The 25408-nt window shown below is 44.6% G+C and overlaps 1 protein-coding gene across 3 annotated transcripts in view; it reads left to right on the top strand.

Annotated features, from left to right (window-relative positions):
* The window catches only part of LOC147795534 (uncharacterized), a 49007-nt gene extending 25354 nt beyond the window's left edge, over window positions 1-23653 (top strand). For 2 of the 3 annotated variants that reach the window (XM_087131682.1, XM_087131680.1), the window contains 8 exons: window positions 11584-11756; window positions 12453-12619; window positions 13311-13461; window positions 14354-14439; window positions 15201-15327; window positions 18065-18166; window positions 18828-18967; window positions 19380-23653. In XM_087131682.1, coding sequence (XP_086987808.1) covers window positions 11584-11756; window positions 12453-12619; window positions 13311-13461; window positions 14354-14439; window positions 15201-15327; window positions 18065-18166; window positions 18828-18967; window positions 19380-20771 — 2338 coding nt within the window. In that variant the 3' untranslated portion in view covers window positions 20772-23653. The remainder of the gene's footprint in view (window positions 1-11583; window positions 11757-12452; window positions 12620-13310; window positions 13462-14353; window positions 14440-15200; window positions 15328-18064; window positions 18167-18827; window positions 18968-19379) is intronic. The other variant, XM_087131681.1, reaches the window with a different exon arrangement.
* Window positions 23654-25408: the final 1755 nt, after the last annotated feature.

The following is a 25408-nucleotide window of genomic DNA, read 5'->3' as shown; positions in this document are numbered from 1 at the left end:
ATAATTGCAGGGCAGTAGCAAATTTCGATGAAGGGTCCTCGTTCTTCCTCTCCCGCTCTCAGGGCGAAGTTCATAGACTGGGGAGTCATCACTGAGCCGTTTGATCACAGTGTGAACTTCCTTTTCCCAATGGGCTCGCAGCTTGCCTGGGCCACTCGTCTCACCGAGGTTCCGCACAAGTACTCTATCACCAGGATGAAGAATGCTACTGTGCTCTCTACGATCATAGTGGCTTTTACCCCGTGCAGAATTCTTCGCTGCTGCTTGCCTGGCCAATTCGTAGGCTTCCTCCATTTGTCTTCTCCAGCGCTGGCTGAATTCTTGGTGGTTCTTCAGGGGCTCTGTTTTCTGCTCCAACCCAAACATCAGGTCAACGGGCAGGCGAGGTTGACGGCCATATAGAAGGAAAAACGGTGAAAACCCCATGGCATCGGAACGAGTACAGTTATATGCGTGCACCATCTTGTTCACCGACTCCTTCCAGCGGGACTTTTCCTTCTCCGGTAGGGTGCGTAACATCCCCAGAAGGGTTCGATTGAATCGCTCAACCTGACCGTTTCCTTGTGGGTGGTATGGGGTCGTTCTGGATGGTGAAATGCCGCACAGTGTCTGTAACCTCTGGAACAGTTGGTTTTCAAATTCCCTCCCCTGGTCGTGATGGAGTTTATGGGGGAAACCGAACCGTAGGACAAAATCGTTAAAGATTTTGTCAGCTGCTGTTCTGCCCGACTTGTTGGTGGTCGGGTATGCTTGGGCGAACCGGGTGAAATGGTCCATCACCACCAGGATATACTCATACCCTCCCACACTCCTTTCCAGATGTACGAAATCAATGGACACCATCTCAAAGGGGGCTGTCGTCACTATGCTGTGGAGCGGCTCACGAGTCTGGCGGTTTGGCTTGCGTTGCTTGAGGCATCTGCAGACCCTCGTGACATGATGTTCAATGTCTCGCTGCATGTGGGGCCAGTAGAAGCGTTCTCGGGCTAGGTGGATGACTCGCTCTGCACCAAGATGACCCATTTCCTCGTGCAACTCCTTGTACACCAAGGAATGGTACTGGCGAGGAAGGATGAGTTGGGATCTTTTGCCTGATTTGCGAAGTAACACCCCATCCTTGTCGACACTCAGCTTACACCAGTCACGAAGAAGAATAGTGGTGTCTGGGTGTTCACCTGCCCGATCCTGTCTATCTGGTCATTGTCCACTGGTAACGTGACGAAGAACAGGGCCAATGACATTGTCGGCTTGCTGGGCTGTCTTCAGCTCTTGTTTACTGATCTGTTGGGTCGATGTTGTCTCATCATCAGGGCAGGACGTGTCAGCTGTAACCGCTGTGATCCATGGGCAAAAGACTGATTGCCTGGCTATGACTGCATTGGCTGCTGCACTGATGTGGTCCGTTGTCACCTCCTCTGTACACTGAGCCATGTACTCGCTGACATCCAGTGGGAAGCGAGACAGCACATCTGCGTCGGCATTGTTCCGTCCTGGGCGATATCTAATCTTGAAGTTGAAGTCAGCGAGTTCGGCTACCCACCTGTGTCCTGTCGCATTTAGTTTGGCCGATGTAAGGATATAAGTGAGTGGATTATTGTCAGTGAACACTGTGAATGAGGGCGCATAGAACAAATAATCACGGAACTTGTCCGTTATCGCCCACTTCAGCGCAAGGAATTCCAGCTTCCCAGAGTGGAGATAGTAGTTTTTCTCTGCAGGGCTGAGCGTTCGGGATCCATATCCTATCACTCTCATTTTGCCGTTTTTTTCCTGATAAAGAACTGCGCCCAGTCCGTCGTTGGAGGCATCTGTATGCAGGACAAACGGTTTGTCATGATCGGGGAAGCTCATCACTGGGGGACGAGTGAGGCAATCCAGCAGGCCTTCTAGCGCTTGTTGGTGCTTCGCTGTCCACTCTATCTTCTGTCTAGATGGTAACTGTCCAATGTTCTTACTGGAGGTCGCTTTGTGTTTGGACTTCCCTCGGGTCGGAGTGTCGCTGTTCGTTGTGGTACCCTCAGGAGTGGGGTTTCTCAGGAGGTCGTACAGGGGCTTCGCCTTCCTCGAGAAATCTTGTATATACTGCCGATAATATCCGAGTAGGCCAAGGAACTTGCGTAGCTCACCAACTGTAGCGGGTGTCTTGGTCCTTAGCGCCTCGACCGCCTCAGTGTCAGCAGGGTCCATTTTGTAACCATCGCTGGAGATGATTCGACCAAGATACCGTACCTCTTTCTGGAAAAGACGGCACTTACTTGGCTTCAGTTTAACTCCGTGGTTTTGGAGACGCCTCAGGACTTGACGAAGATTCTCAAGGTGACTCTCGAATGTTGTGCCATACACCAGTATGTCATCTAGGTACACTACGGCGATTTCTCCGACCAACCCCTCCAGACAGGACTCCATGCACCTCTGAAAGACTGCAGGGGCATTGGTCAGGCCAAACGGGATGCGGTTCCATTGGTACAGGCCCCAAGGAGTAATGAATGCTGTCTTCGGGCGACTCTCCTCCTCAACAAACCCTTGGTGATACGCCTTTCCCTGGTCTAGGGTCGAAAACCACCTGTTTCCACCAAGGCCATCAAGTACGTCTTGGATGCGTGGAATTGGCTGCCTGTCTGGAATCGTCTTCTGGTTCAGCTCTCTATAGTCGATACACAACCTTAGAGATCCATCCTTTTTCCTCACACAGACAACGGGAGATGAGTAGGGAGATTCTGATTTCTCAATCCAACCTCGTTCAATCAGGTCTCTCAGGTAGGACTTCACTTCTCCATATAGGGGTGGCGGAATTGACAAGTATGTTTTCTGTACTGGCCGGTCATCTTGAAGACGGATGTGCATCTTTAGGTCTGTGATGCAGCCCATGTCATGGTCATCCCGAGCAAATGCTCCTGCCTCTTCTCGCAACATCTGGACGGCAGCTTGACACTCATGCTCTGCTAGGTGGCTTACATCAACTGGGGGCACCCATGAGTTGCCATCGTGTCGTGTGGCTGGTGTCACTGTCATGGAGTGGACGGCTTTTGTTAGGTGTTCCTCTGACCGACTGTTCTGTAGTCGCTCCATTGAAATTATCCCCTCTACAGAACCAATAGTTGTACGTCTCGTGAGGACGATGTCACAGTTGGAGAGGTTGGACACAAAGACGGAGATGCATGTTTGCCTTCCCTCTTTTCTCAGCTTTACTACCGAAGGGTCCACATGAAGATCTTCCGGGAGTGCTGGTCCCACTGCCGGTTCAAAGAGAACTGTGGTGTCCTGAACTGGTACGCACAACCTTGTTCGGCAAGTTACCCAAGTAGAGCTTCGCTGGGGAATGGTCACATTCACATTTCTGACTTGCACACTGCCGAAGTTCTCGGGCTGTGGCTCCTGTATGAGGTCGACTAGCGCCTTCAGTTCTCGCCTTGCCATGGAGGGAAATGCCGCCTCAACAGCTCGAACTGGGTGACCCCTTTCATCCCCACCTTTTACCACCTCCTCAATCACATTATATCCAATAATGGGAACTTCTGTGGTAGAACGAGTCACCAAAACCGGAACGCTGATGACATGTCCCCGCCCTGCTGTCAACCCAAAGGTTACCTCAAGCCAGCCATCATAGGGAATTGGGGACCCATTTGCTGCTGTAAGGCTGAGCTCTTCTCCTCCAAGAAGTTCGGATAGGGGCCGTAATTTCAAACCTGGCAGATGGGTTGCTCTCCACTGTGCTGGTATGATGGAGACCTGCGCTCCGGTGTCCCACAAAGCTCTCGTCTTTACGCCCTGTATGGTACAGTTCACTAGGCACCTCTTACCAACGAGCCGGGCTACTTCTGTCTGCTTTGATGAAGACACATTGAACACATGGGGGGACTTGGAGGCTTTGATGTCCCTGGTTACTGCCCGTCCCTCGGCAGTAACCCCTCGTCGTTTCCCGACCTCGGTCTCCTTGTCCGGCACCCTCTTGCGAAGTGATCGCTGGACCCGCACTTGAAGCAGTGATCACACTGATCACCCTTGCCCAGTCTGTCACAGTTAGGGCAACCTTGCCTCTGGGAGTACTGTCGTCTGCTAACTTGCCTGGGTTGCCTCTGGTCCTGTGGTTTCTTGGTGAGAGTCTCCTGGATGCCTGAGATTTGCCGCTTAAGGGTAGCAATCTCTGCAATCCCTGCTTTCAGCTCGGCGATGTCTGACATCAAAGTGCCCTCCTTGGGCTTCTTCTTTTGCTCTTGAGTGGGGGCATTGCTTTGGACTTCGTGGACGGAGATAGCTTTGGTGTGCAATTTCTCTTGACGCTCCATCTCATGGCTTGCTGCTATGTTGGCCTTCTCAAAAAGAACCTCGTCAGGTGTTTTGGGGTCCAGCAGCAGGGGTCGAAGTTCATTCCTTACTGCTTCACTCCTGAACCCTGTGAGAAGTGCGTGCAAGAACATGTGCTGTACCAGACTGGGTTCATACTTCAGCCCGGAATCTGCCTCCTGTGATGCAAAGATGACCTTTTGCTTAAGGTCGAGGGCACGGATCAGAAAACTTTGAGCCGACTCTTTGCCATCTTGAGCTAGGCGAGATAGCCGATGATATAACTCGGTAGCGTCCTTTTCTTGGTAGTGGCTACGGAGAATGTGACGCAGTTTGGGCAACGTCAGCCCCACTCGCCCTTCGAGGTAGCTCCGAAGTGCCGATCCTGGTACCACGGCCCTGATGACGCCTTCCACAATCTCGTGCTCGGTATGCCCCTTTAGCCGGCCATGCTCGATTTGGTGAGCTAAGCTGGAGAAAGTGAGCCTATCTCGCTGACCTGGCTCACCAATCTGGCCCGAAATCTTGAACTCCCTCCTCGTTAGATGCAGTAGGCTGTGGTTTGGCGATGGGGAAGTGGTGACATCAGCAGGCTTTTGGTCGGAGGGAGGGCTAGAGACCTGGGGTGCTGAAGACAAGGGATCATCTCCAGCCGTAAACTCAGTGAGCCAGTTCTGCAGTTCTTGATAAGCCGACATTCCCTCGTCCTCCTGCTCCTCCAGTTCCTCTCGCAGCAGATGACGGGAGATCTTCCTGACCAGCATTTTCGGGCTGTCTTCCTTTCCCTCAATGGTGCCATAACCAGGAAGATCAAGGTGTTGACACACCTTGAGGAGGGGCAGCTGGCCCAACTGACTGACCTGCTGCAAGAGGCGCTGGCAGAGCTCTTGTGGTGTCGTCGCCATCTATCGGGCTGGTGGGATGCACTTGGGCCAATCGTGGTTCGTTGGTCCCTCAGGCTGACTCCCCTGTTCCCCTTCTCCTATGGCTCCGGTATCACGCTCTCAGCTAACACCAGCTCCTTTCTCAACAGGTCGTGATGTCAGGCCTCGCCCCACTGCTACCACATCATTTCTGGGCTCGGTGTCGCTGGACAGGCGCTGTCATTCATCCCTGGATGGATAATGATGGGATGAACACACCTGTCCCTTCGTGGTCGCCAAATGTTGCACCCCGGGTAACACAAAGTGTTACACCAAAGGTGTACATTAAAAGAGTTTCACTCTGTAAGAAAAGGAACAGCACATGGACGCTAGTGAGTTGAGGTGTTGCAGTCGATGTTCACTCTTCAAAATGTAGAGTCAGAAAGACTCAGCTAACTTTACATCATACATGAAAACCATTTAACAAAACACAGCCTAAATACCATCGAATCGAAGTCACAAAGGCTTGTTTACATAGAAACTCTGTTTACAAAAACAACATATTTCTCCAGGAAATCATCAACACACAAACTGAATCCAGAAATCGATTCCAGAATCGATAAAATATCGATTCAAGCAGAAGGTCAGTGTCACAGTATAATCGATTCTACAACCTAAATCGATACTGAACCTGCTTTAAGCACTGACTGTTTATCTCAGCACTTCCTGGGCCCTAATTATCTATGCATGGCTGGCTTTCCCCATGCTGCACACAGAACTAATGGAGAAGTCTGCCTCATGGCCTCAGACAAAGGAAACTGGCAGAAATCCAAACTGGTGAGGCCAACTTCCCAAACATTCTCATACTTTAAAATTACATATCTCAGCTTCTCTATCAGAAATACACACACTGGATGTAAGAATCTGTCCTTCGGATGCTTTACATTATTATCGTATCCAATTCTAGCAACCAGGTTGAGGAAGGACTGCATTTTAGGGTCAACAAAAATATAGGTACAAAAGAAGGAAAAACATGAAAAGTCTATCACGCCGAACCTTAATTCTCAACCAGCGCCTTTCCTAACTACAATCACTACTGTACAATAATTGCCCATATTTCATACTTCAGTCTATGAGTAAAAGCAGGGAAAGTTCTTGGAGTCAGAGAGTGAAGGGAAAGAACAGCAAGGTTCACAAAAAAAGAAAGATAAGAGTTCAGTAACAGAGTCTAAGCACAAGAAATGGAAAGAACAGAGACTGAAGAAATTACAATACATCTGGGCAAAACTTACTTTTTCTAAATATCTACATGAAAAGGGACCTTGCATTGAGAGAACCATACTCCTTTGTTCTCCGGCATATTCTGCCCATGTGCTCAGTCCAAATGTCTGAGTTGTTCAACCAGACACAAATCTATCAACACAGTTTGAACAAATCATAGGCAACATCCAATATAAAATGCTAATTAAGGTACAGGAGCATAAATAACCAGACAAGTTATAGCCGAAAAATAAGAAGTACAACATACCTGTAAGAAAAGGAACAGCACATGGACGCTAGTGAGTTGAGGTGTTGCAGTCGATGTTCACTCTTCAAAATGTAGAGTCAGAATGACTCAGCTGAGGACAAAGACTCCAACTCCTCATGCACTAGGCCCATGTGGCTTCCAGGAAAGATTATGCAACAGGTAGTTTCCCAGCTGCTGTTCCATGTCACACCCCACATCAGTGCACTCACTGTACACTAAACAGAAGTAGGCTTACTTAAAAAAAGGGGGGGTCCAATAAACAATGAGAGACTGTGCCTCTGGTACACAACGGACATCTCAAGCTAATCTGTCCATGGTCTCTACAAAATGAACCACCCAGTGTACAAATGTATAAGACACAGTATGCAAAATTGGCAAATTAAGGTTTAAAATCATCATACATGTACAAGCTTACATGTATGCGTATACATGTAAGTCACGCCACAGTGCTGATGATCCAGCCATGAAGCAACAGTACAGTGCGTCAGTGGTTATGTACAGTCCTAATAAATGTAAGAAAAGTATGAACGAATGTCGCCCCCAAAAAGTCATTTTATATTGTCAAATTTAATATTTATTGTGGGCTGGATGATTTTCCTGTGTGCGTGGGCCGTGCGTCAGCTCTTGCCCGTTTTTCCCCAAGCGGCCAGTAAAAATTATGCGGTCAGGGACATGCATGAACAATAAAATCTTGTCAACTCCAAGTCAAGTAAATCTAAAGATTGTTTTCATCTTGTAGACCGACTATTTCTTGCCAAAAGAATAGGCTTCTTTGTAAAGGAAAAAACCTCTGTAACTGTCCACAACATGACATCTGGTTATCTCAAAGTTTTTGTGACGCCAATCAAAAAACACTGCCAAATTGCTTCAAAAATGAAAAATCTGCCACGAAACCTTGGTTTGAGTCATCACATTGGAACTGCTCGTGTTTCATGCATGCATGTTGCATGCGGCACATGCACTGCACACACCACTGCGACCACGACAAACCCAGTTTTCAGGCTGGCCTGAATGCTGCCGCAGACCCTTTTGTGGACAGTCCAATCACTGACACTTTCCAAGAACCACGTGACCACAGGAAGTGTTGTCAGCAGAAAGCCCAAGTGAAAAACCCCAAAATTCTGTGGCATGTCAAGCTGAACACGATCGGCGAAAAGACGGAAGATGTGCCACACAAAGGCACACCACTGAAGCGATTGGTTTTCTTTTAATGGTAGAAAGAATTCTTTAGACAACAACAATAAAAAAAATCTTTGTAAAATTATTATTTGTCTGCCAAAAAAGTACACCATGAGAATGAATAAAAAGTGGGGAAATAATCACCAAAAATGTTGCCACAGTAGAGCATGTCAAGTTTAGGATAACGTACACATTTCATGTATGTGTTTCATGACTCCGTGACTCGGGGAATTTTGTTAATAACTCAAAATCCGGACAACTCAAATTTTTGTTTATTTTCCAAGATTCAAGTTAGTAGATGTAAATGGCAATCAATGAAAACTTGAGTACCACCAGCACGTGGTACGCATTGCCCGGCCACGGTTTTTGTGACTGATTTTATCCTTCAAAGTTTGCCGTGCCGTCTGCAGGCCTTGCTCAAACTTTTTTTCCTTGCTAGTCCACTGGGCTAGTTCAATGGATATTTTACTAGCCCGTTTTAGAGTTTTACTAGCTTGTTTATAAAAAAAAATGTTTATGTTATCAGCTTACCAATGCAGAATTTGTCATTTCGGAAAATAAAAGGCTCATGGTATAAATAAATAAAGAGGCATGTATGTCAGTAAAAGTCACTGGAGTCACTGGTCACGGAGCCAGGATCAAAATCATCTCTTTGCTCCATTTTTCCTATCGTTTGGGTTGCTAACATTTGGCAAAAAATGCTACTACTTTTTGCTTACTTTCCGACCTTCGAACATGCGCGGTGAACGAGAGAAAACTTTTTTCAATCAGAAGAGGGTGCTGTTTGGCTTTGTGTTTACTTTGTACCAAATGCTTTCAGGGACTCCTGCAATGCCCAGTAAAGCTAGTTGTTGTCGGAAAAATTGATAAGGGCCCCCCCAAAATACTTCTGGTTTCCGTTTACCCACCGACCCTTACTTTTTTGCACGACCCTAACATTTTTATCAGCAAGTTAGAAAACCAATTTACAAAATTAAACAAAATAGAAATTAATGCTGATGTCTTTTCTGTCTTTACAAAATATCTTTCAACAACCCTCTCTCATGTTAAAACGCTTGTTTTTATATATTTTCCTACTTAATTTGCAATTTTTGAAAAGAAACTTCTGTCATTTTCACGAGTTCCACTCATGTTTTGCTGTCGCAGTAGTGAAATTTTGTGTGCAAAGCTCAATGCATGAAAGTAAAGCTGTGCTGGTTCCTACCACGCTGTGGCCATGCAAAAGAACACGAGATCGAAATGTGCTAACCAGTCTTTACGTCCCAGTCAGGAGTCGATCAAAACTACATCAGTGTCGCATGTAGCCATACAGCTGCAGGTCGAAAAAACATCGATGTTGCAAGAGGATTTCTTCAAGTTAATTCACAGAACTTGGTTTCTTGGTTATGTATTTTTTTTCTGTGTTTACGAGTTCCTGCCACATGGTTTATCGCCTGTCTGGATGCATCATGTATGCTTACCACGCGATACACCGACATTGCTGGCTAGTTTGCCATCGTGATTACCTGACTAACTGTGTGTGATTGTCCATAATTCTTGTGATCTGTCAACTGCAGAAATTTTACTTATATCAAGACATGTTTTATAATTGTTTGAGACAATTTTTGAAAGCTTTCATCCCCATTCAGGCTATTACATCAGCACAAAAAATTGACCAAACAAAATTCTGACCTACCGCAGGGATCTGCCGCTGCCGGTCGGCGCCGGTCGGGCCCGACCGGCACGCAGAATTGCCGACCGCCACAATCTGCCAAATCAACTTTTCCGACCGGCACATATTCCCGACAAGAACCCAAATAAAATAGCATCTTGGTCGAGGGATCGATCGTGAAGATATGAAGATCGTGAAGAAACCGTAAAATTTCTTCGTAAATTTCACTTTGCACTGCCATGCATATCGTCTGCGCACCAACGTACGTGCATATGCAACATATCTGGACCAAATATTAACATGAACCAATAGGAGGCTTTGTTACGCGCAATGCACGTGTACATAGTGCGTAACGAATCTTTCCATTGGTTGGAAGGCCACACATAGGCTTGCATATGCAACGCTCTCATCTCAGTGTGCGAAGATCGGAAAACCCCCTCTCCATGATGTACAGCGTTGTTTGTCCAGTTCCGCATTTTACCCAGTTCCACAACTTGAAAAGAAAATTTGGCTTAACTTTCAGAAAGACAAAATTGCAAATGACCCCATTCACACTTCGTTTAATTAAACACTTAAAAATCTGGCAGAAAAACAATTTCACATGTACTTGCAAAACTGACAATCGACTGTGACTGCTTTTCGCCGCGCCGACCACGGTTAGCAACATTCGGTGCATGTATTTTCTGCTCGATGTTGCATAAAACGATCACTGCGATCGTTTTTTAAACCAACGATCGCACCGCATTCGTTAATTGTTGTTTATCCCACGGTGAAAATATTAACTCCGCAATTTTTTATTCAAAAGTAACAGCATGATTTTGCCTTTTCCGTAAACGAGTTCCGTATGGCAAGATACACGCGCTCAGTATGCACGTGACACATGGCCAAATGTGTCTGAAAAGCAAATGGCCAATCTACATTATGTTCATGTAGACTTTAAAATGACTGTTCAGAAAACCCCTGCACACATTTATGAATGTCGTTATCCATATGCATACTGTACGAACTTTTGTACAAAGAAAATAAGGAAAATATTCCGCCAAGATTTTGCATGTTTCGCCTTATTTTCAACACACAAAAAAAAATGAAAAATGATTTGAATAGCAATGAAAAATTATGGGCATCATAGAGATAGAAATTAATTCAATATTTAAGGGATTTACAGAATAAAATCAATATTTATTTCTACTCTTTTTTTTTCTAATTCAATTGCCCGTCTAAAATTATCACCTCATCCTAGTTGACCAAAATTACAAATTTTCAATTTTTTTTTAGTAAATTTCAGACATGAGATCCCTAATTCTAGGCTGAAAACACCCAGAAAGTGCTGTTTCCGGCCATCTGGGGGCTTTTAGATTCCAAAAATTTTCTGCTACACTCCGTGCCAACCGATGGTGGCGCTCCGCTTAGATAGTCCTGCCGGCACTAAAACCATCCTGGCCAGAACCCTGCTACCGATACTGTTTTTGAGAGGCATGTACATGTAGTCAGAAGCAGAAGTGGCCTAAAAAGTAGACGAGAATAGTGTGCACGTGTGGTGTAGCACTGTACCATGTGCTATGCTACACCAGCACTAAAAACCCACCAGTCTACTCTGTTCATGGCATTCACGGTCGCTTATCGCCCTGTCACGCGAGAATCACGTTTCAAAAACTCAAGTAAAAACACATCCACAACAACTCGGTTTTTGCGATCTTGTATTTATTATCGCAACAAGTATTATATATTTTGATCTAAGTTTTAACAGGTAGGCTTATTCTGAATTTTTCACCAGCCCACCGGGCAACCAAGGAACCAAGTTTAGGTAGCCCGGAGCATTTTTCGCTAGAAGTTTTATGCCGGGCTGGTACTATTTCAAGGCCTGCGTCTGGTGTATTAGCTGTAGAGACCTTTTCAGCATGAGAATCAACATACATGCAAAAGCCGTGGCTTATATTCCAAAGCTTACGATACATTCATTGTACCTAGGGACATCCTTACATGCCCTAGGTTTCTAGATGGCACTCGCTCAAAACAACAAAAGATAGAATGTTGTTTTTCAAATCACCATCACATTGTCTTTGATATCATTATACCAGCAGTGGAGAAGTTTGGGAGGAATGCCTTTCCCCTGAATGCCATGTATGCGGTGCCACCAGCTGTAAATGCAAGTGTAAGGAATGCTATCGTTGTGACTACCGCGTCAGAACAACCAATGAGTGGAAACTGGTGGCAGATTCTACAAACATATCCTTCAACACCCTTACAGACAGTAAGTAGAGTCCATGTCAGCTCATTTTGAACTTGTTTTGTTTGTTTCTTGGATGCATTACTGGCTAAACAAATTCAGCGTCCCTTCATTTTTATGCCTTGCTGGCATAGCTGAAGAAGCATGTGGCGTTTGCCTTGTCCTTCCATGTGTGAGTATGATCTGATGAAGTGGTGCCTTGTGGAGGCCCAAGAGAGTAGGATAAAAGGTCTCCACAAGAAATTTGCTGTTTGTTTCTGTCCCTTTGTACATGTACATGTGTTGAGATGGGAGCATTGAGAGGAGCAACTGCTTGCACATTCTGAGTTGTAGTGATACCAAACCACTTGGCACAACACAAAACATCAGACTGAAATCAAATCACATTCATCGTGATGTGAGTCATGATATAGTAATACAGTCCTATTGATTCATTTATAAAGTGCAAATTCTTCACGTAACCTGTACAAATGAACAAATGGGAAGCATGGCTAATTTTGGGGAGCCTTGGCAAAAGCAGGGCACCTGCAAATATGGCGTCCAATTAGTCTACATGTAGCTTTTAACAGGTTGTTGTCAGCTGTTTTGGGGTAGGGATTTTTTTTATGCTTACTTCTTTGTCCATAAATTTACAAAACAGTATTTTCTGCTTGTCAGCTTCATGAAGTTGGGTGTTGTTCAATGGATCCGAAATCGTGCATCTTTCCTGTTGTTTCTTAGGCAAGTTGCATCCCCCAAGCCAGCTAAGCGTTTCCAACCATTCCGACTCCAGGCTCCTCCTGTCTTGGCGTCCTCCAGATGAGCTCTCCGACCCAGAGGACATTACCTACATCGTAGAGTACAGGTGGGAAGGTACCCAAGCCAATGAAAGCTGGTATAAGAAGCAGGTACGGGTGAATTGCATTGCATTTGTGTGGTGAATTGAGCTGGAAATCCCACCATGGGAAGTTGTGGTGAATCTTGTACTTTTGCCCTGCCAGACGTGTATCATAACACTGTATACTCGGTGTTTGCACCTGAAGGTTTGTGGAAAAAAACACAAGTGTACCCAGGTGAGATTCGAATCCACGACCTCCTGCTTACTAGTGCATATGTCTTAACTACTCGACCACCGAGCTTGCCGGTGTCGGCTTGCTGGTTCGACTCAGACGTAGCAGCGGTTAACGAGAACAACTATTTCTAAGGATGGATATACACCAAGGAGATGTTAATCAATCTTGGACTTTTGCCCTGCTCGATGTGTACCATAGACATCTGCACTAGCAGGAGGTTGTGGGTTCGAGTCCCACCCAAGTACGCTTGTGGTTTTTTCACAAGCCTATGGGAGCAAACACTGAGTATACAATGTTATGATGCATGTTGGGCAGGGCAAAAGTCCAAGATTGATTAACATCTCCCCGGCGTAAATCCATCCTTGGAAATACAAGTTGTCATCTCCCATCACCTGCCCATTGCCTTATTTTATATTTAAACAAAACTTGCCCATCAGTACAGACCCAACTGGCATGCCCGTCTCCCAAAATGTCTTGACAGCATACTGTGAATAGTTTGTTAACCTCAATTCTGTGTATTAACAAGACCGAGAAAGGAACAGTGAAGTACACTCTTGTGGGTTTGGGTCATCCATACGGCTTGTACAAAGTCAGAGTGAAGGCGCAACGTGCCAATCTTAGTCCAACCATTGAAAGCAACTATTCAGAAGTGGCTGAAGGGCGTACCACTGAAGGAGGTAAGACCACCATTCACTCGCAGTGCTTTGTAACACTGTGGAAGGGGGAACCAGGAGAGGGGATCGTTGCAGCAGAAATGTGTTGATTTGCTTCAGCTGACCTGTCAGACCAGACTGGGTCCTGCACTGAGTGGAGTTGATTGTCTTTGGAACCGTAGCTGGCCACCCACTACATGGAAGTCAACCCGAATCTTTATTACATCATCTTTTTTCAAATGTTTACAGTTTGAGAAAAAAAAACACGTATAGCAAGTACATATAACTGTACACCAAAAGAAGTGAGGACCGACTCTAACCTACATGTAATCATAGGGACACCTGTACAGGCCATTCCATGACATTTGTTTCCGTCCAAATTAGGCACTCGCAATTACATGTACATTGCAAGTAATTTAAAGTAATATTGCCCAGTCGGGCACTTTGCTGAAAATATGTGACTCTTTAGAATGTCTTAAGTTGTAATCCCTGAAAAGTTCCTTTTTGTATTTTGCACAGAGGTACATGCATGTAATGAAATTTGTGGGCTGGTGTAATTAGGTCACTTTTGTACATCAGTGTCCCCCTCGGGCCTGTGGGTGACCACTGACCAGAGGTCAGTCAAATTAGCTGAAATGGGAACTTCTTATCAAAGTCCCTCTGGGTGTTTGGATGTGCAGTCATGACCTCATTGACATACCATTTGTATATACTGTGTCATATCCTCGGTAGTGTCGGCTTTACAGAATGTTCCTACAAACTTAAGAAGGAGCGAAGGGAAAAAAATACACATGTATGAGTAGCAGGTACATGTACATGATCTTCTTTGCCAACTTGGATTTTTTGGGGTTTGTTATGATTTTTTTGCTTGTACTTTTCATATTTTTAAAATTAACATTCTTGGTTTTCTTCAAAGTCCCTCGAGATCTGCCAAAAAATTTCAGATGCGTCGACAAACCGAATCATAACAGCAACAGGAGGCAAGTGCAGCTCTCTTGGAAGGTGGGTTATTGGAAATCTTACCAAAAAAAGAAGATACCCCAGCCTTGGATGGAAGTGGAACATTTCCAACTGAATCGAAAACTGTTGAATTACTTTTTTTTTTTGCTGTGTTTGTGTCCTGTTTTATTTTTTGATAATATTTTAGCAAATTTAAAGCTTTGATACCAAATGGTTGATACCATTGCAGCAGTAGCATAACATTTTCCCGTTTGGCACAGTACGTGTTGTACTTGTGGTTTGGGCCGATGAATGCCTTCATTTTTTAGCTTATATCAAGTAATGTAATTTCCGAATGGCTAAAATTTTCTTGTGTTTTTCTTGCTTTGGTACAAAAATGCCTGTATTTGTAACCTACTCTGTAAAAATGAATCACAAGTCTCTGTGGCTACCTTTGATTTTTACTTGGTCCTATGAGGAATTTGAGCTCTTTGTTTTGATGTGTCACTCAGTTTGGTACACAATGTTACATAAAAATGGACTTACGTACAGTAGATACTAAAATGTTGAGGATTCCTATTGCTTTAAACACTGTGCAAGATTCTTTCAAAGGCCTTCGTCTCCAAAGTGGCTTTAGTGACATGACTCTTTTTCACAGAGAGGGTCACAGTTAATTATTGAGGTGGGTTTTCCATTTGGGTATGTTTTGGGAGTGGGGGAGGGGGTTTGTGGTCAATCGCATTAAGAAGCGCTGCATTTCTTTATATTGGCCCTGCAAACGAAATACATGTAACAGCAGACATGCTATGATTTTGATACCACAGCCCCTGTCAAATGAGTTCAAACTAAATGGGGAGTTGCTCGGATACCTCATCTCATACACCAGCGGGGATGGAGGCAAGCCGACGACACTGAGTGTAGGCATGAATGTCACCAACTACACAGTCTATGGTGAGCTGATATGGGGTACTAGACTTAACCCTTACCTTCCCCAACCAGCAAAACTCCAACACTGGGGTCTGTTAGAATCAGTTAGAATGATTACTTCACTAGTAAACTGACTGTGTTTTGTGTGGGATTAGGCATACCGCAAATAAAGCAGAGTCTAGCTGTTTATGTGCACAGTTTTGGGGATTTCCAAGGATGAGGAAGGTTGCTAGTAAGTTGCTCTAGGAAGTTAGGGCTAATGTGCCTCCTGCTTAAAGCTTACAGTCCTACCTGTGGCAGATCCAAAGGATAGAGACAAGCCTCATATTCCAAAGTGCTTCAGTGTTTGCCTTTAGAAAGCATTCTAGGCTCTGTTCACACTGCAATGGTAGGCATCCTCACATTTGGAGGAATGCCAAGGTGATGTTTTCTATGGGTCTTTCCAGTGGGGCACTACACTGTGAAAGGGGGTTGTTTAGTAAACTGCCTGGCCACAGAGTTAGGTGTTTGTTTTTGTTTTTAAGTCTTTGCTGATCAGATGATTCATCTTCCCTTGCACGGTGTGCATTGCTTTTTTGTTACTGGAAACAGTTACTCATACATTGAAAAACAGTGCAACCGAGAATTGCAGTTACAGGCAGTATTGCATCATGAAATGAAATACGATGCATTTTTCAGTTGTGGTTGATAAATGACACTGATTGAATGTGGGAATTTAGCCCTTCTAACTGCGCCCTTGCCTGCTGATGCAGTGCAAGAGGAAACTCGGTGTTTACCCTGTTACCTTTATACAGTAACTACAGGTAAGTGAACCTTCCAGGGCTCGCGAAATTTTTAAAAATGTAGTTGCCCTTCGGGCACGGGAGACTACGTGCGTAACAGATTTGTACGTGATGTAATGGGTTCGCCAACTTTGTGGCGTGGGGGGATTTGTGGTTGATGGCTCGCTGAGCACCAAAGTCAAGTCAAAATTTATGCAGGCTATCCATGTTGATGCACTGATATTCTAATATATAAACAAATCCCCTTTAAAATTAGATTTTCTGTACTAGAAAATATGCTTGTTACAATGGTTTTGGCAGAGAAATGGGTTTACGCTTGACTACGTTTTATGTGTAAAGAAAATTTTGAAGTGATCCAGAACTAGGAAAAGTGTCGTCGTCACTTTTGTCGATCTTGTAAGACAAATTCAAAGCTCAAAATTTGAAAATATACATGTACAAGGTAGACCTCTGCTCCCATTTCTTTGGAATTTGATGGTAATTGAGCTGTAATATGACTGAATATAGTTTTAGCGATCCGCAACAAGGAAAACGACTGAATGCAGACACCTTTGGTTCATGCCAATGATTTGACCGTACGTACCATGGTGCACCTCCCCGAACATGTACAGTTGTGTAACATCAAGGTTGGGATGTCGATCTTTTGCGGTCTTTTTTTGCGATCTTTTTTCAGTGCACGGTGCTGAAATGTCTAAAACGCCGGGCCAAAAAAATGTGTTGCCGAAAACAGGTGCTTGCCCACCAGGCTGGCAGCTAGGAACATTTGGTTGCCCAACGAAATAGTTTGGTTTTCCTGGGACGTCGGACTACCGATTCTGTGAGCCCTGCCTTCATTACACAATGTGGGCATTGCATGCAGCACACAGTTGAATGCTGTGAAACCAGGGGGCCAACTTAAGTCTGCTGTCGGTCCCACGCTTTCGTGTGTCATTGGTTCTACTCCATTCTAGGCACTTCTACCAATTCCACAGTGCTAGTAAGCACTGCAGCCAGGTGTTTCATGTTGATGCATGGCTGCCGCACAATGGGTACTAGATTGTTTTCAGGTCTTCCGACCGGTACATGAATATTGAAACTTAAAGAGAGAAGCAAACTGTGGTATCTGTTCCGGCCCTAGAGTGTTTGAAGGTCCCCAATTTCTTTCATGGGCCTCAAGCATTAGATGGGGTAATCCAGCCATGAGCAAAACCAATCCATCAGCTACAACTAGAAGTCATTTGTCACTGAGGTGGTGCCACGCTCATCAACCCATTGTGTCTGTGTGGTAACTTAAAGGTGGGCATGCGTTTGAGCCAGCTGGAAATGTGGCAGTTGTTAAAGTGGCGCAGAGTCCTTTTTTTTCAATCTCCTTTACAAGTGACTACACCATGTATTTGCATGCATCACTGACCAGTAGCATTCATTAGTGTTGTAGTCAAGTACTTTACGAGCACCAAGTTTTTTTTAGCCAACTATTGAACTGATTAGGACTAGGGAGTAATGCTGGAGTACATGAGCCTTTGTTGGTACATGCACAGGGGTAAGACTTCAGACACTCCGGTTTTGTAAAAGTGAAGTTTTAAAGAGAAAAGTACTCGGAACAGTACTCAGCCAAGTACTTATCAAGTACATTTGTCATAAAAACTTAATTTTTTTGAAATAGTGATGTTCTGAAGTCATCATCTTATTTTGTAATCTTACTTTTGTGCATCTACCAGTACCGTCTAATGTCCATGTACTCCAGCCTTATTCCCACCCACCCAGCTCAATATTTGGCAGAGAGCTTGGTACTCGACAAGTACTCGGGTACAAAACTGGCACTCACAAACTGATAATACATTACTCAGTGCTGGTCACATCCTTCCATTGGTTTCAGTACTGAGTTTTTTCAGTTGCTGTGTCCCATGACCCTTACAGAACAGAGATATTGGTGTTTAATTGTGACAGGGGAATTAGTCTACAGGCTGCATGTCTCATAAAAAAATCATATTTGTCCACAGACCTGCAAAAAGACCAGTACTACTACTTCCACATACAGGCACGCAACTCCATGGGAACATCTGTGAAGAAGTCATCGTGCAGTAGAATTAACGTCGTAACGCGTGAGTTAAAACTTGAGGGAGGAGACAGATTATCTTTCCATAACAAATAAGGGCAGACAGGACAGAATCCAGTTAAAAGCCTCTAACCTCTTCTTACTGAATAGGTCTGAGGCGATCAAGGACCAGTAGTCAACTACTGGTTTTTTTGTGATGTAATTAGCGTGTGTGCAGTGAAGTTGAAGTGCGTGTGACTTCAGTCAACCATCATTTAGACTTTTAAGGAGAAGCAGTGGAAGTAGGAAGGGCAAAATAACAAGGATAGAAAAAAGTGACCAGTGACATACTTGCTAGTACATTTCCTGCCTTTACTTCTTTTTTTTCATATACTTGTGCTATTAAAACCAGCTGTTACAGCCAGCGATGTGACCGACCTTGGTAGGTTGCTCATTCATAGTGGACTAGACTAGTCCAGCTGTCTTCAAATAGCATGCACCTGATCAGAGTTGGTGGAGTTACGGTTAACTCTGGTCCTTGATCGGACTTGCCCGTGCAAGGATATGCCGTCACCACGCAGTGTTACAGCTGCCGAGCTCTACCTGAGCTCAATCCTGCAAAGACTTCTGGAACATCTCGGTGGATGTCAAAAGATGTGGAACGGCGGGGGCTAATTCGTCCATTGGCTGTCACGTGGCTGATCCATCTTTTTTTCCCTCCCTTTTAGCTGAGCCAATTTCTGTTGGACTTGTAGTTGGTGTGTGTTTTGCCTTCCTCATGGCCGTTGTGCTTGTGGTGATCATCTTCTGTCGTATCAAGAAGTCGATTCGCAAATTTCCAGCTATCAGGCCCCCATCACTGCTTTGGGTGAGCACACATTTGTCTTACACAGTTTAATTAAGTAGTTATCAAACCAAAACAACCATCAAAAATAGATTCATTAGTGTGCCGATGTCTGCTAACAGTAAAGTGCCCATATTTTTGTTCAGACCTTCATGATCTGTTGCATACATTATACCAGGGGCTGGTTGCCACCCACTCCAAGAAATGCCAAGTGCCAATAGTGCCAGTTGTTTGATAAGCAACTGGATTTCATTTGTGTGAAAACATTGATTGCATTTTTTTCCAAACAATGGAAAGCGACAGATGGTGGAATTTCCCATGTTAGTTTTGGCTCCTTGCAGATTGTTGCTGTTTCCCCTTTTTAGGTATATATTTTAAAGAAAAGAGACTTCCAAAAGAAAACGTCAAAAGTATTTGTCCAATTATTGCTTCACAGGCAGAGAATGATTGCTTATCAGAAAACAGAAACCATATCATGGTCAGGGAACCGGAAAAGTTTGATGACCTCATCCCCTGTCAGCTGTTTGTCGATCTTGGACCAAAGGAGAAGGACATGGTTGACATCGACATCATAACCGATGGCTTTGACATTGGTGACAAGCCACGGGGTGCCAAGGGCAAGGAACGGGGAGACTCAGCAGGGGCCAGTTGTGTTGACGATGGCACTGTATTGGACTATGTCCAGCAAGGGTTCGTTCCTGGGGCAGCAGCTTCTAGTGACAGAATGTACAGCCCTTCTGAGAGTCCTGCCGATGCCTACAGTCAGATGGGACTGCGTGGAGGGGCCAGAGCCACTGCCGCACTGTGCGACAGCACGGGAAGCAGTAGTCAGGACTCAGCTGGGCCCTCTCAGAGTCAGGCCAGACAGGAGACAGGAGGGGCTGAGGCAACAAGAGGACAAGGGAGCAGGTCAGAGGAGGATGTAAATGGGGCAGGAATTGATTCTTATGTCCACAGTGCCTTTGATCGGCCACATGTGAGGACATCACAGGAACCTTCGCAATGTACTGTGGACTCATCAAATCCCCCACGAGACAGAGCCTCATTGGTGTCCCTTGGAGCCACAGCACCTTGTGCACCGCCAGTCTCTGAAACCACACCTACCAACAAGCCCCCAGGAGCCACAAATATTGCCAGGACTCAAAGTGCAGATGCCCTCTCTGACGACAGTGAAGAAGGGGCACTGAACTATGAACTATACTCTGACGGTATTGATGTGGAAAGCATGAATGGAGTTGAGCCGGCCAATGTGAATGGATACGTCGTCCAGGGAATGTTACCCAACATGTCAGTTCCTCTGATGGCTCGAAACGTTGCAGGTGAGGCAATGCGCAATGCTGCACCTTCTGGCTATGTCGATCAAGCACAGATGTCGAATGTCTCCCCACCACCCTCTGCGCAGCCTGCTACCTACAGCGACCACATCCACATGAACGGAACCGTGGGCGGCAGCAGTGGTGGTGGCTACATAACAGCAGCACAAATGAGCAACATTGCGCCACTGGATCCTGAAGTGGCCTTTGCAGAGGAAAGCCCCTCGAACAACAACAACAACCGCACACAGGAGAATGTTGTAGCTGAACCCTTAGTGCTACAGAATGAATCTAGGCTTGAAGCTGACAACCAGGCGAATGTGACACAGCAAGAAGCCACAGGGTTGCTTTCTGGGAATCTGGGCGTTGTCCCCAGCACTGTCATCATCGATGATGGGGTAGTGCCCAATGGGCCAGTTGGTCCTGGTAGTTACGTGACCACTGACCAACTTACCAATCTTCCCCTCCGAAGTCCACAACCAAACTGCCATGCGAACAGAGATGCTGGAAAATAGTATACATGTTCAAGTATTGACGGCTTTATTTCATCTTGGGAGAAACAGAACACTCCATGGATCACCGTTTTACTGCCCCATGAGGTAAAGAAGTCAGTATTTGTTTTGTAATGCCTCATACACAGGTGCTGCTTGATTAATTTAGCCTTCACATAATTAAATGAAATACCATTTGAATATTTGTTTGATATTCACCAGCAATTTTCCAAAATATCTCTGCACAGAATGTTTGAAACTAGCTCTTTATTACCAGACTTGGAAAGATGCACAATATGCTCATCTGTATATAATACACAAAAACTTTTGCTGTTCATAGAGTATTTTGGTTATTACAAGTATGGTTCTTTTGGCCATGCACAACAATATAGTGAATGGCATGTGACTAGTTCTTAGCCAATAAAGATGCAGTCTGTGAGTGAGATGTTATAACAAGGACCAAGTGTGGTATCACGATTAAGGCACTAGAGTACCTGGCCATCTTATCGTAAATGATTGTAAATATGTATCCAGAGAAACTGAATGACAGTGCAAGAATTTTGAGGGAGTTTTAGACTCGTTTGTTGGACTAATTCCTGTTTTTATCATGTAATCAGATCGGATAAAATCTTTTGAACCAGAAATGTGATGTTACAGTACAGACAATTTTAAGAGCCAGGGCATCATTTTGCTTGAGTAGTACCATCCCAGTAGCAAGTAGTGCTGAGGATGAACATTGTTACAAACTTGACATTTTATTGGCATTCAAAACTGTTCAAATTATATTCTCATGTCCGATGTGCATATTTGTATAAAATTATTGGCATTTCATTTTTGGCTTCTGTTATTCTCAAGGGCGGATGTGGGGTCAATGGGGTCATGGTACTCCCACATTAAAGAAGCAAACAATTGTTTTTTTGAAGTGAAAGGCAATTTTGTGATTTCCTGTCCCCTCCTTCAGAAGCATATACAAAGCACCAAATGTAGCCTCAACCTGTAGAAAGGCCATGAAAGGTTGCAGAAAAAATGAGAATTTTGGGGCTCTTATCCCCAATAAAATTCCCCCCCCCCAAAAAAAATGGTTTGGATCCACTTGGCTCTTCTACCTGTTTTGTAATGTTCGGTCAGACTCTATGTACATTTATTTTGTATCCCTCAGTACGGAAAAAGCAATTGCCACACAAACTGTATCTTTAATGCTGTGTATATGTGATTGTAATGATAGATATGACGAGAATCCCAGCCTTCAACATTACTTTTGATCTTTGGATGTATACAGTTGGCTTCATATGTGTTTATTGAAGACATTAACGAAATGCTCGCTCTCATTGGGGTTTTTTAATTAAGGAGTTCTTAATTTGTGTGCACAGCGTGTTTCCAACTTCGACGACCTGTCCCCCACTTTTTCCCTATATCCTGGTCAAACGAATCTCTATCTATCCTACTTCGGACAATAGAATTTTGCCTCTAGTACATGAAGACTTTGAAATGTTTCTCTGATTGCAAAACGTCTTCCTGGTGGTTAAGTAATTACCATAACGTGTCTCACAGTTGTACATTTATTAATATACATGTATTTAGCCTTTGTATATGTTGGAGGAGTTTATTCTAGAAGCTTTTATTGTACACTAAGCTACAGTGGAACCGTGCCAAAACTATCGTCGTGATTCTGAGAAATGTTTGCCATAGGCCTACTGCTATTTGGAAAACGATTAGCAGTATTGTCAACATTTCTTTATTCGAATGAGAGGAATGTGTGGTTTGACACAACGTTTTGTTGTCATTAGCAAGAAATGCTCCCTTGTACGCTGGGGATCTGCCCTGTATTGTTTTCAAGTTCATTTCCTCATAGATATTCACATCTGAATCAGCTGCCCAAAATAGAGTACGGAGTTCTGAGTTTTGATTACTCTCCAATGATACAGTCAACTCTCGTTATAACAAACGTGCAGTGGCTAGAAAAAAATTCTCTTGTGATAACCATGACTTTGTTATCAAAGGCGAAGAAAAACAAAGAAAAACATTATTCAAAATATTCAGCTGCTCAAAATTTACTCTTTGACACTGTTTTCTTATAACGGTGCTCTTTATATCGAGAGTCAACTGTGTATGTATGTTTATTTTACAAGTAATTATCGATAATGTTTATTTTTGACCATTGTTGATGGCACGTGTAACTGAATTTACTCTCCTGTTACGGTCATGAATATTTTATTGCGAATGTATACGACTACCTCTGTCCGTAATTTTGCACCTCGTAAGTTGCAGGGGGATTTTTTCGTTATCGACTTATGATCGTGTCACATTGCCATGGAAACAACCTATCCTTTTCACCCAGGCCAGTAGCTAGCGTCTACAGGCTGTTGTCTAGTCCGCGAGCGGCGGCGTCTCTTGGAGCTGTTCCAGGCCCTTTCTGTCTCTGATCTTCGAAGCCCTTCTGGTCGCCACACTGCCACTTCGACATTTATGCCTCAAAGCTGACGTAAAGGGCCTGGATTCTTACGGGAACCTAATGGGGAGCGGTGCTTTTGTACATGAAGAGCAAGTGAATAGTTGCCGTGAAGTGGAAGATTGATCATCACGTTCATGATCCTCTGTGAACCCTTTGTTTTTTCCTGAGGAGCAAGAAATCAGATGTGTACGAGCTCGCCAATACGCGAATCTTAGCAGTGTTTGAGGACGGTATGTCGGGCTCGGCGTTACACAATTTTGAAGAATTACACTATTAACGCCTGGCGCCATCGGGCTACGAATTCCGTGAAACGCGTGTATTCGGGGGTGTAAGGCCTGGGAGGCGAATTAGGGACTGTTGTGTGGGTTATCTGCTTTGGTTAAGCATTACTTAAATGACATGTATTTGCATGAACGTAAATAAAAACTATACTTGCAGCACAAACAGTATAAAACGCTTGTTTTCTCTCGCTGTTGAAAGGTTATTCATGATTAAACTATGTCTGTGACGTCACTACTTTATTCAAAGTGTAGATTATTTTTACGAATCTACGGCAAACTGTAGATTCGTAAGCTACGAATCTATAGTTATTGTTGCCAACAATAATTATAGATTCGCAAGACAATAACTGGAGATTCGTCACGAATCAACAGTTAATGTCTTACAAATCTACAGTTTTCAAAATGTATTTTTGCGTTGGGGAGATGTTAATCTATATAACGGGTTTTGCCCTTACCCAACGTATATATTAATAAACACTGTATGCTTGACTATTGTCAAGACGAGCACTGAGCATACAGTGTTTATTAATATAGACCCAAGCACATCAAGACGGCTCCCCAACTCAATGGATACAAACACGTCAACCTCTCCAAACCCACCAACGGGACGATATGGTTTCCTATACCCGAAGTCCCCCCACCACCCCCGGCGTTAGGGTCCCCTTTACCCGAAGCCCCCAAGTCCCCCATTTCCACAGTATGTTTGCCTTTCCTGGGCCCCGCATCACACCAACGCCGCAGGATCCTTCAGGCAGCCGACATCCGGGTCATTCACTCAGCGCCCAACAAACTACAGAACCTGCTTCATACCCACAAGGACAAACAAACACCCAGCAGTCGCCCGGTGTCTACCGCATTCCCTGTGAATGCGACCCAGTATACATCGGGGAGACCGGCAGGAACCTCCACACCAGACTTCAAGAACATCGAGCACACGGCCGCAGAGGAGACTACGAGAAATCAGCAATCGTCAAACATGCACACACATCAGACCACCGCATCGAATGGGACAACGCAGAACTCATCGCCCCCATCAAGCGTTGGCACCCAAGAATCCGGGAGGCAATCGAAATCTTCCGGCACAACACCGTCCCTCAAGACATCGGATTCAAGCTGAGCGACATCTGGCGCCCACTGCTAGCACCCAAGACCACCACCACCACCACACGGGCAGTAGGGTCCTCTATACCTGAAACCCAGGCCCCCCTCATCCCCTGGTGTTAGGGTCCTCTCTACCCGAAGCCAACCCATCCCCAGTTTCCCGCCTAAACTAGTTTCCCGCCCAAATCTGCATCCTTAATCCTCCACTGGATCCAACACCTGCATGCTCCAGTGCACCCTCAGCAAGCCACCAAGCCACATCACGTTTCACCGACTCCAGACAACCTTTATTACACGGCATCCACTCGAGTCAGCACACATTCTCCTGAGGACGGCCAGAGCATACTGGCCTAAACGTCGAGTTAAACACTCACCGGTTCTTCTCAGAACCACACCTCTTCCCAAAAGAGAATTTTACATGGCGTACCCGCAAACCTACATCCTATGTACTTCCGCCATGCAAAGCTTCAAATCTTACTTGTGTACGTTTGCCTTTCTCCATAGAAAATTGACAAAGGTTAGTATCCCTCGTGTTTTCAAGATCAATGCTTTGTAAAGCAAAATTTTCAACTAGGATTTGAATTTTCTCTTCACCTTTCAATAAGGAATTAACTTGATGTCTTTTGGCTGCTTCTCTTTGTCTGGTTTTGTACACTCTTTTGTTATAATGTTGGATTATAGCTTAATTGAAACGACACATCTTCTAGTTGTTCCAAGATCATACCGGTCCTGAGGTGACAGATCTGTCAGAATCGCTTCTCCCCGAGCACATAATAATCTTGCTTGAAGAGTTAGCCCATAAATTATCTTGTATTGCTAATATTTGT

This window comes from Acanthaster planci, unplaced genomic scaffold (assembly GCF_054643075.1).
Source record: "Acanthaster planci isolate LZ-2023a unplaced genomic scaffold, COTS_SCS Contig8, whole genome shotgun sequence".
NCBI classification, from domain to species: domain Eukaryota; kingdom Metazoa; phylum Echinodermata; class Asteroidea; order Valvatida; family Acanthasteridae; genus Acanthaster; species Acanthaster planci.
Note: the sequence above shows the minus strand (reverse complement) of the source record. Positions and strands in the feature narration are given on the sequence as shown.